At 40.6% G+C, this 11,874-nt stretch overlaps 1 protein-coding gene across 1 annotated transcript; it reads right to left on the reverse strand.

Annotated features, from left to right (window-relative positions):
* Window positions 1-840: 840 nt before the first annotated feature.
* Window positions 841-11,100, reverse strand: LOC104074705 (39S ribosomal protein L23, mitochondrial-like). The gene is made up of 3 exons (XM_009574916.1): window positions 11,019-11,100; window positions 9,072-9,145; window positions 841-1,188 (listed from the first exon to the last, which is right to left on the reverse strand). Exons 1-3 carry the CDS (start codon window positions 11,098-11,100, stop codon window positions 1,024-1,026), a joined length of 321 nt encoding a protein of 106 aa, XP_009573211.1. The 3' UTR covers window positions 841-1,023.
* Window positions 11,101-11,874: the final 774 nt, after the last annotated feature.

The raw sequence follows: 11,874 nt of genomic DNA on the forward strand, positions 1-11,874 counted from the left end.
AGCACATTGCTTGACAAAGGAAAAGAGGAAATATCCTCATCAAAGCAAGGAGAAACAGCCGCAGAGCCAAGAAATTAAAAACCTGAACGTGGCAGCCCTGAAGGCCTACAAAAGTTCTACCACTGCATCAGCAACTTGGAAGTAGAGGGAGTTGCACCAGAAAAAGTAAAAAGAGCCTTTTTATTAGTCCTGAGCACAAAACAGCCTACACTGGCAGAGCATTTCTATGCCAGTACAACTGTGTCCACACAGGACTCTTGCCAGCACTGCAAGGTAGCTGCGGACAGGGGATGGAATACTAGCGCAGCCGTGCCAATAAACGTTCCTAGGGCAGGCTGGCCACAGAAGGCAACGACCTGCACTGCACAACAGCAAGCAGAGATTGTGCACCACCTTTGTCCGTTCCTTGATCTTTCTGGGGATCAAACGCACACGTGCCCAGTCACAAGCCTATCCAATAAACCCTGTCTCCAAAATGCCACACAACCGTTAACAAAGGAGTGCAATCAGATCACACGCACACCTCCAGGAAAGGCAATTCACAGGATAGTAGGACACCGAAAGTGACAATAAGGGAACGCTATGCCCTGAGCCTATAATCTAATTATCTACACCTTCACGTCCACTGCCAACTGACCTATCTTCACTTTTACACATTCTGTTCAATGCAAACTACACTTATCCTTGGAAATGAAATGCCTCCTACTTGCACTCAAAACAACCCGTAGAAGCAGGAAGAAGGTAAGCACAATGACACTCTCATAGTCAGAAACAACAACAAGCAATTCCACATTTCAGAAATAGTCCACAAGTTCACAGGGAAGACCTGATGCAGTCAGATTTATTTTACCTTTTTATTTCTTTAGGGCCATTTTGTTGTAGTTGCGCACAAAAGCCAGGAAAAAAGACACACTAGCAAGGGCTGCTCAAGAATAAACACTCGGTCATTACAAGAAGGGAAAAGTGCAAGTTCTGCTGATCAAAATCCCTCCGAGCCCAAAGAAAGGCAGCTGGCTTGTTGCATCAAAGTCCAAACCAATCGGGGACTCCACCTCGTCTGGGGTCACCTTTCTGCCTCTGCTTCTCTCTCTCCATATATTTATTCCTGAAGTCATCAAAAGAGCGAGTTTCTGTGTCTTGTTCTTTCTCTGGAAATAGGTTGGGAAACTGAAAGGTTTGTCCTTGGCCCTAAAGAGAAAACAAATGGTCAGAGAGACATTCCAGCCTTTCTGCAGTAGCTGTCATGCATATACTTACAATGAAAGACCACCCTGAAGTTTCAGCTAGTGCAAAGTGGTACCTCTTACCTCCCAAGATCTCTTTCCACCCCTCTCCCCAAGATACACATATACCACCCCCCCCAAAAAAGCTAACTTGCAGCCTCTCCTCTTTTGTGTTTAATTAAGACACTGATGAATGGTCAGGAGATGGACACCTCTTCAAAGACTTCGAACCAGCTCAGAGATGTTGTATGAGTCATACGGTAAAAGCAAGATGAGCAAAATAAGCGATTTTGTTAAAGTAACACCATCAGGGAAATACATGGTCGAGCAGGCATTCGTTAACACTCAGGATATGGGTAGTGGTTACAGTTGTTTAGATCTCAGCTACGGATAAGAGAGTACAGTCCTAGCAGCTGTTACTGTAGGGTGTAATGTGGGAACACGGAATAACAGATACTAGAGGTCTCTTATCAACAGGAATGAAGACTATAATGTAAAACAATTACAGTGGGAACAATCTGCCTAATACTTTACTGATGAGATTAAAGTGATTACATCTGCATCAGTCATTCTGCCTAACAGACAAGTCATTTTAGTGAAACATCATCATCAGATCTATGTCTCCCACTTGGAAAATAAATATTTGCTTGGTCTCTGGTTTTTATCTAACAGCAGGAAACCATTATTCTGTGGAAATGTTCTATCCCATTAACATTATCTACTTACTTTTTAGTGGTGTTTGCACTAAGCATAACTTCATTAAACTCAACAATATCAGCCCTTCCATTCCGTATGGGACTTTGCATAGTACAACTCATAACTGATAGCTCGTAACTCTAAACTTACTCCCCAAAATACTTAGAAACCTTACCATACAGTAACTTCTTTGGCAGAATACCGCATACAGAAATCTCAACAAAAGCATTTAATTGCTTCAGATGAAAACAGGTTTATTTTCAGATTAGCCATTCTTTACATTTGTGCAATAAATATAATCAAACGAGAGGCCCAGTTATGAAATGGTTCCACAAAGGACATGAAAGGAGCCTTCCACAACACGGCTACCTATACTACCATTTTGGGATCAGAAATGTGACATAATTAAATCCAACAAAAACATCACCATGCCCCTGACCCAGCTGAATGTGTGCTATGTTTCATTTAGCCATATACACTCAACCCGGTAATTTACAGGTGTGAAAGAATTTAAACCTCAAGCATACACTTTGGAAAGAAAAAACATGACTTATCCCTGTTGAGCTTATCCAGACTAGAATCTAGGAAATATCAACTCATACCCCGCAATGCTCCGGTTGTTTTTGTAGTGCATACTTCTTGGGGGTTTCCTAAGAGCCTGACCATACTACAAAAACAACAAGGGAGCTGCTGTGTACATTGCTCTGTCTTCGATTCTAGCCTGGATAAGATCAACTGGAACAAATCAAGGTTTTCCTTTCCATGGTGTACACTCCAGGGTTTCAACTCTTTTGTACCTTTAAATTACCAACAGGTATGCTTATAATAGCTGTCCTATGACAATTAAAGCATAGTTCCATTTCAAGGCACAGAAACTGGCCTTATCAATGTCCTTGAGCAATCCCAAAGCTGTAGCCTACCGAAACTCTTCCTGTAGTAGGATCAGCAGCAAGCACCCTTGAGGCCAAGCGCTGCCCAAGATTTTAGCACACTGAAGCATTTGGAAAAGAATTTGTTTATATTACAAAAAATTACTGTGTTTTAACTGCACTGCCAGCGGGTCACTCAGCCCCGTGGTACCTGTAGAACAGAGGGGGCCGATTCTAAGGACTCGTCTGCCCTGGAGAGGAAGCCATTTTAGTTAAACAAGTCAGAAAACAATTCAGGCTAACATGGTAGGCATACCACCTACACTGAAAATTTGAGAACTATTTATATTGGTAACAGTGTAGTAAGGGACTGTTCTTGTTATGCAGCACTTCCATTCTGGTATCCTTCCAGCACCAATGCACTTCCCTTATTGGAGAATGAAGGAAAGCTGTCCCTAAAGCATACTAACAACATCCATGGTAATTCACTAAGCATTGCAAAACAGTTACTATTTTAAAAAGAGGGGAAAAAAATAAAAAAAGATATGCACAGAGGCTGCAGCAAAACGAGACAAACCTTTTAGCTGTTTATCGAAGTGCTCAGTTCCCATTTCAAGGCTGGTGAAAGTCAAATATTGAGCTGAAAATGTCAATCTGTATCTGGAGTCTTTTAATAAATCAAAATCAGCACAGACAGGTTGGCTCTTTCCAGCTCTTGTTTTGTGAAGAAATTCTGATTTTGGCTGGCAGCCAGACATGATTCGAAACAGCCAAGACATTACACCCTGAGAACTGAAGGTTGATAAATCTTAAGTAACAATACTATGCAGTAATACTGCACTGTAAGACTCTGAAGTGATGAAAGCTGTATGAAAAATAGCTGTTGTGCATGCTCAGTAGCTAGTTTTCAGAAGAAGCCTGTATCTTGGGTATTTCAAAATTTCAAAAATACCAAAAGGCATCAACTTACATAAAGGATTGTGAGTCTGTCCAGGCATATTTACATTCGGTGCATCTTCCACACGATGCCAGAGGCTACTGAGATTCAAGCCCACATGCCACCTTCTCAAAAAAGTGTCTACCAAAGGAATGGAGGGATCATCACTCCTTTACGCAGTGCTGATTCTTCTTACACTTTTTCTTTGTAAAAGTTTTCCCTTCTATACAGTAACCATTTGACAACCACACGATAAATACATCCTCAGAATGAAATCCTAACTGAAATAAAGCAAACAACTAAGTTTCTACCAAGCTCAACACAGTTTTATCTGGTTTGCAAACTGCTAGAACATGAAATGCAGGCATATTCAACCAGAAAGCTAAATTTTGGCTTATTCCTAAACCTTGCATTTGTTCACTGTTTTACCTTTTGCAAGCCATTTAAGCAAGGTCATTCTTTTGACTACTGAATTATTGAAATTCACATAAGCTGAAATGGGCTCCAAAAAGGCTAGGGCTTGTTCCTTATTTAGAACTTCTGCCAGCATAATTACCTTAGTTAGAAGCACAGAGAAAGAGGAAGAAAAGAACACCTTTTTACCGGACATAGCTGTGCTAAAAGAAAATCCTGTAAAAAAGACAGACACTGGCAAAAAAAAAATTTTGCTCGGATAATTTAGTCTGTCTTGGAACTGGATGCTGCACTGCCAGCAAAAGAACTTTTTCACCAATGTAAGGTGATACACCGATACTCTGGAGTTTGTCAGGATAAGCTCTACCATGCTCTCACATCTAAGTAAGCCCTTATAATGTTAAAAAAAAAAAAGAAGAAAAAAACCCAAACAAAGCAAGTCAGAGAGGTGGTATTAAAACACCTAAAAAATAAAGGCAACTTGATGACTTTACGCATTGCTATTCTCAATTTAGGGTCCTCCCAGAGACCTCCCTTCTTCCTACAAATTCTAAGATTATGTACAAGTGAGATGTGTGGTCCAGTGTTTAGATTACAGAAATGGGAGCCATTAAACTTCTATTCCTGCGCAACTCTAATCCTCGCTTCAGCATTACTCAAATGTAAAACTGATTTATATACAAGGTCTTATGAGGATTCATTTGTTAAATGCTAACATCCTTCAAGATAAAAAGTGACCTAAGCATCAAGCATGTATTTTCCCCTTAGATTTCAAGCCTTTTTCGTTAGAAAGGCTGAAAACACACCTTGTTCTCTGAGCCTGTAGAAGGAGTTATCACATCGAGTGGTACAAATTGCCTCCATTCATTTTAATGAGAGGTTAAGTGACCATAATTAGGCCCACGAAGTCAAGTGTTAGCCTTTCCACTGCTGAGCCTCATGTCAGAAAATTGCTGGAAGGATTATCCGGCACAAACTCACTTATTCTTCTCAGACCTTTGCGTCCCTTGAAAAGTTTAGGAATGGAAGGTCAGCACAGATATCATTATGTAGGAATGACGCAGCAAACACTGATCACGTAAACAACTGTGAGATCTTCTGATTATTTAGATAATTGAAGCACTTACTACTGTCCTTCAGAATTAGGAGAAAAGTGATGTTTATAGTATCGTTAACTAAAAAAATGTTGGACTCCCAACAGCATGGGATTCGGTCCAGCAGTAGCAGCAAATGCAGCTAAGTTTAATAATCCAGTGCATTTGAACAATTCTCCCACTATTGCAGTGGTAACATCTGATGTTAAAACATATGGCAAAACAGCATGGAAAGCAACTTCAAAAATCCACACAGCAATGACACAGCTATGGAGCACCCAAGTTTCCTCTGAATTCACTACATGTCAAAAGAAAACCACTGTCACATCTGATGTGTAAATGGGTTAATTACTATGAATGTACTGGACACTCTAAACAGGGTTTGAGGAAAAAGCATTTGCAAAAATGTTCCCACCGGTGCCATCATTCATGCAGCTAAATAGGTGTTAGTCCTAATGCTGACAAGGTCAGACTCCTTTTTACAGCCATCTCCATTAGATTTCTCAAAACAGGTTTAATTAAAAATAGGTCTGGATTCCAGAGGCTTGTCTACAGTTGTGCTCCCACGGGTGCTAACACCTGTTGAGCTAAACCAGTGAGAACACTGAAGGAGGAGGAGGAGGGGATGTTGTTGGTTTTTGTAATTTCCCTAATGTTGATGCAACTGTAAAGTTTCCCACTGGCTTTCTTTTCTTCTTTTTTCTTTTTTTATATCATTAGGATAATTATAACTGTATTGGAGTAAGGAGAAAGGTTGCTGTATTACATTCATTTTATCCACTCTGCAAAGATATACAGCTTTGTTTTTAATTAAAAAAAAAAAAAAACAACAGTGTAAAAAAGTAGCATTTGATAGCCAGGCCGTAAGTCTCTAACTTAAACCTTTCTCACCACATTCCAAAAGGGGAAAAAAGGCAGGCAGGCTCTGGAATGGCAAGATATTGTTGATCCACAGCCTTCTATGATTTGAGGTATTTTTTTAGCATGAAAATATTATGCTTGGACAGATCATGTATTTGTCCAGTTACAGCCTGAGAATAAAGTAAACAGCTCTGAATCTCCAAGAAATAGTATTTGGAAAAGAAAGGACAACAATTCTTACATGTGGAACAGCTGGGGCACTAATCTGACACCTAAGGGTATGTTGACTATGACTTCATACACCTTCCACCTTTGAGACACTTGCAGTAAGTTAATGGATATGTATGCTGCGCTGGGACACATAAGGGATGTTTTATGAGGCAGGGAAGCATAACTGCTCATGAGAATATACTTAATTTCATTCAGGTAAACCACACCACAGCTGCTACCAAGTCATGCTGGAAAGAGCAATACTTCCACCTAGTGGGCAACAGAAAGATCAACCCAAGGCCTCCCAAAAACACATCCTTATTTTTCCAGTCATAAGCAGTTTTAACTTGAAACTGGATTAATTAGAGAAAACACAGCTGGTAAAAATGGTGGGAAAGCCCAGCTACTCTGACTCACGGCAGATGCAAACTAATTCTCATGAAAATAAGGATTTTACAGTGGTTACCAAAGACTTTCCTAAATTAGGCAGATATTAACAATGGACTGCATGGGGCCTGTTACGGCCTGAATCACACCATGAATGAGAATGAAGGCAAAACCTTCAGTTTCAGAAATGACACTGGGTTTCTGGCCTCACCCACTGTTTAAAACTGGTGTGAACACAGAACTGGGAGCTCATTGTCTGAGACACCAGAGCTAGTGATGAAAAGCAAAGAACAAAAGGAAAAGAGAAAGAAAAAAGAAAAAAGAAAAAAAAAGGACAGACAAACCTAAACATTCAAGGAATTAACAGACACCAACAACAATAGAAAAAAAGAGAGCAAAGAGACTAGGAATGAGGTGAGGGGAAAACGCACAGAACAAGCTTCACTGACAAGAGTTTAGTAAATGGTCAGGATTCCCTCACTTGGGACGAAGTACACCACCAAAAGCTGGTCCCCTGACCCTGTTCATGGGTCAGACAGAAAACACGGCATTTTTAAAAAACTTACGATGTATAAGTTTTAAAAAACTTATAGTATAGGGCAATGCAGTAAGGGACACTTGCTGTCTCATGTACCAAGAGTAGTTGTCAGCCGCAGTACCACAGGGCTCTGTGCAGGCTAATTTGCCCAGCAGACAAAATGAGAAGCTGGAGGAATGACCAGTTACTGCTGTCCAACTGCCTCCAGTACCAAGCTAGTTTGGGCAATTCTCCTCTCCACTGTGGAGCTGCCCTTAAGGTAATAGCAACTATTCTAGGTTCACAGAGGTTTGATGTGAAATAAATGCACAAAGGCACTACTTAAATGAGCGGCTTGCTCCACTGAACAGCAGCATTTTACTTCCCACTCCTTCCTCCTGAGTATCTATGGGTTGCAAACTACCTCCTTCTCAGCTCAGCAGACAAAAGAAACAAGACTGCATTAAATACAGTGAAATAAAATTTGAGAACTGACCACAGTTCGCTAAAGATCCATGTGTGCTTCAATCTTGGGAAACAAGTCTCTAAAGCAAAGAAGTCACTAGCAAGAGGCCGTGACAACGGAAAGTGCTTGCAGTTACCTACTAAGGAACACCACTCAGAGAAAGCAACTCGTAAGATACAACATCACTCCTGACATTCAGTTCCTCAGCTGTGTTCTTAATGAATCATTCATACCTGATCTCTTGCAGACAAAAACCTAGCACAGACAATCCAGGAGGGAAAATTTGCCCACTGAAGCAGAGACTCTCCCTTGAAAAATGAATGTGTTTTTTAGCCATCGTAATGCAAAATCCTCACAGAGATGAGGTTGCCTTTAACTTCAGCACAGTAGGCTAGTCCTCATCTAAATACAACTCTCTCAGCTTCTATTAACGTTACACTTTATACTGTTCTTTTAAATGTAAGGGCTGTCTAGAAAAACACACTCTCCTCACTTTTCTTTCCACTCCCCTTCCCAGAAGGGGCTTAGAGAAAAAATTTTAAGCACATTTAGACTTTGAAAAATAAAAAAAAAAATGAGATTTCCCATTGTCTGTGCCTCTTTAGTTTGACGCCAAGTCCATATGAAATCTTACGCAGTCTTTAAGATCACAGAGTGTTCCCCCGACACTGAATCCTTGTCCCAGGATGGAGTAATACTGAGGTTGTGCAATTTTGAGCTTATGGTTTTACAACCATAAATAGCATTCCTTTAATGTAATTTTGGTATGTGAAGGGGTTTTCTGTCACTGGTTGCATTTCTTTTTGACAAAGAGACAGGTAAGTCCAAGAGAAGTCTAAACTATAATATGCTCCTGTTATGAAATAAATTCATAAGAACATGAAGCTCCTTTTCCACTGGGAAACCAACATACGTTTCAGAACCCGGTTTAGCCACAAAGCATGCTTGTGAGTCATGACTAAAAGCTCTCCAAGGAATATGCCTTAGTCTTCTCCGAAATCCAAAAAGCTTTAATAAGAAGTTCCCTACCCTTATAATATATTCTTTCACTTACTGGACATCTCAGCAATCAACCACACAAGTTGTGAACTTTCCAGCACACAGAGTACAGGGTCAGCACAAAACTCACTGGCAAAGCAGCCACCATATGACATCAGACCATAACTTACATACAGACCTCAAATACAGGACTTGAAAACTAACCATTTGTTTGAATTTGATTTTTAGACTAAGACATTTAAATCTCTTTATACATTCTGGAACGTATTAAAGAAAATGTCATTGTTGGAGGATTGGCAGAAATACTCAGCTAACCGGACAATTCACTGAACGTTACTTCTAGCTTGGCTGGTTAACAGTCCCTTCCTCTTTCCCCACAAGCATCCATGTTAACTCACCAGCTGTACATAGGCGACCTTGTAATCTGGCTTCTTCACTCTCTGATTCTTGTGATTCCTCTTGTTGTTTGCACCTGCAGAAATGAAGAGAGTCCCACCTTTTACTTCCCAGGACTTCCAAGTTCCCCAAAACAAGGCCAAGCTGAAGGGGGGATTTCAACTAGTTCTGATTTATTGTTAAGAGGAATTCTCTTTCTTCAGTACCAACCCAGTATCACAGTTACTAAAATGTACTGAAATTGGTAGACACTACTCTCCTCATTTACAAGTAGGGAAAAGAGGCATCACCAGACTCAGGCTGCTGACAGCCATTGTGCCTTCACGTCACACACACAGTTTGCAAAGCAGCAAGGAGACAAGTATCCTGAGAAGGGGGCCAGGAGTGATAAACTATGCTCCCAACATCAACAGCTTCAGGAAGACAAGGAAGAAATGACCACTAACCAGCTTGAAACTTGACAGTTTTTCCTGCCCAGCCAATAAGCTGGATCTACTGTTTATACACCAGGAAATTACACTCCACATCCAAAAAAACCAAAGCACCTCAACCTTCTGCAAGTATGCCGGTCACAACAGAGCAGGAAGTTCAATTTATTCCCTGCATATTAGGCAGACATTAAAGCTCTCAAATTATTAGACATTCTAACCCCCTTTCCTCTTTTAACCCTGAATATATACACTCCACCATCACTTCCATTAGCAGTGGGGGACAAAATGGTTATAAGGACAAGCATGAATATTTTTCAGTGCTGTTTGGAATTGCATGTGTTTGGTATTTAAGACTTTACTTAATTCTATCTTTCACATAAGCATATTACAGATGATCCTTCTGTTTTCTTTTCTTTTACGTGTTTGAGTTTTACAACCTTACTTTGAAGCTTTTTCTTTCATTCTCCATTTTTCATTATTACAGCTCTTTTTTCCTATCCCTTTTTTAAAATCATCCCTACTCTTACCGTTACAAACACATAAATCAATTCCTTTGCTAGAGTCACTGCGTGAAAAAATAAAAACCCAGCCATCAAAGATGTCCTAACCAACAAGTCACTCTCCATTTGATTAATGCACTGCCTGGTGATCAAAAAGGTAAAAAGCATGAAAATTATATTCCTGACTTTGCACTGCATCCAAACTGCAACCAGAGAAGCTCTGGGGAAGGAAGCATTCATATGTAAAGGTGACCTTATATAAACTGAGCTTATTTCAGTTAGAAATGGGTCCCTCTGCTCCAAGTCAGAGTTCAGCATAACTTAAACTAGCAACAATTTTCTTTTTCACTTGGGTTGGTTTTATATTGGTTTTTTGGTGGGTTTTTTTGTAGGGTTGGCACAGGGGAGAAACACCATAGGTGGAAGCATACGAGTCTGCAGCAGAAATGTGGTAATGACAGGTGATGAAAAATTGAAAGTTTGTCAAGGTGTTTTTCTGACATTATCTACTGGTCTAACAGAATATTTTTCTTTGCTCTGCAAACTTTGCCTTTTGTTAGACCATAACACCTCTTCTGTGTGCAGGCTAGGTAATCTCAACTCACATATTTTTTTAAAAAACTGCTATGGCTGAAATTAAGTTTAATTACTAACTTTATTAAAACACATGAAGCAGTACCTTCTGAAGTGAGATACCCACTAGTCTTCAAAGAGAAATTATACCGACTACAAAAGCATATAGCGCAAGCTAGGTAACTGTCAAGATGATAAGGCTTTTTAAATTCAGATTTTTCTTTTTAAAACTAAACTTGTGTCACAATCTAATCAAAGCATTTGAATACGAATTGGTGCATATTCATTTGAAGGAACAAATAAACAACTAAGCTGATAGACGTCACCAGCTAAGCACCTGAAACCAAAGTTTCTTGAAATCTAATGGACCTTTTGAGAGGAAAAGTCTATTTTGGCTGCACAGGGATGCTGTATTCATCCCTTTGGATTACTCAACCGCACTTACCATGCTGTATCCTGGTCCTCACAGCAGCTACTGGCACATTGTATATTTTCTCAAGGTAATTCTTGATATCCACTTTTGTCATTCTAGGCAGTGCAAAAACATTTTGGGGGAAGAAAGAAGGAAAAGTGTAAATATTTAAATAAAATAAAACAGAGCCAGAGTATTTATAGACTCACTGATACTCTGGAATACATACGTCTTCTCCTTTTAACCAAGGTAGCTTTACTGCACAAAAGTGTAAACATAGATTACACACTGCTACAGCAATTCATTATCCATAAACTGTAACAATGACAAATATTTTATCCTCTGTAGCCTCAACAGTCAAAACCCCAGACATACTCTCTATTCAGCAAGAGTGGGTAGGCTTTCTCACTGCCCAAGCCAAGAATCCTTTCTTATCTTCTGAATAGCATTTTCTCATCTTTTCAGGCCCTGCCACAGGCTCATGGGCTTTAGTGTGTGCAACCAGATCGGTCAGGATGAAATAGTCCTGACAAATACCTGGACATCACCTCGTTTTCTCTGGATCATTTTCATAAGCACTTCCTGCTTCCTAAGCCTGGGAAGGCTGAGCCTCACTTAGGAAGAGGAGCCAAGCAAAGCTCGTACTTAAATCAGTGCCCTCGGAGCCCTCTAAAATGTCTCCCTGATGCAGAAGCCCCTTCCCCCAGCCCAAAGGGCGCTCTGGCACCTCGCCTTCCCCCCCCTCAGCTAACCAGACAAGCTGCAGCCCAGAAGGAGGCGACGAGAGGCAGTGTGCCGGGACTCGTGGCACTGGGGGGGTGGCGATGGGGCTCTAGAAGCGGCGGGGGCCTCCCTGCACCCCCCGGGCGGCGCTGGGCCCTTTCCGCGG

The sequence above is a fragment of the Fulmarus glacialis genome, unplaced genomic scaffold (assembly GCF_000690835.1).
Source record: "Fulmarus glacialis isolate BGI_N327 unplaced genomic scaffold, ASM69083v1 scaffold30833, whole genome shotgun sequence".
Lineage (NCBI taxonomy): Eukaryota > Metazoa > Chordata > Aves > Procellariiformes > Procellariidae > Fulmarus > Fulmarus glacialis.

Coding starts and splice junctions, on each gene's coding strand:
- LOC104074705 (XM_009574916.1), bottom strand. CDS start 11,100: ATGACAAAAGTGGATATCAAGAATTACCTTGAGAAAATATACAATGTG. Junction 9,146..11,018: donor GAGGACCAGGATACAGCATG/GTAAGTGCGGTT, acceptor TCATTTCTGCAG/GTGCAAACAACAAGAGGAAT. Junction 1,189..9,071: donor AGGTCGCCTATGTACAGCTG/GTGAGTTAACAT, acceptor TTTTCTCTTTAG/GGCCAAGGACAAACCTTTCA.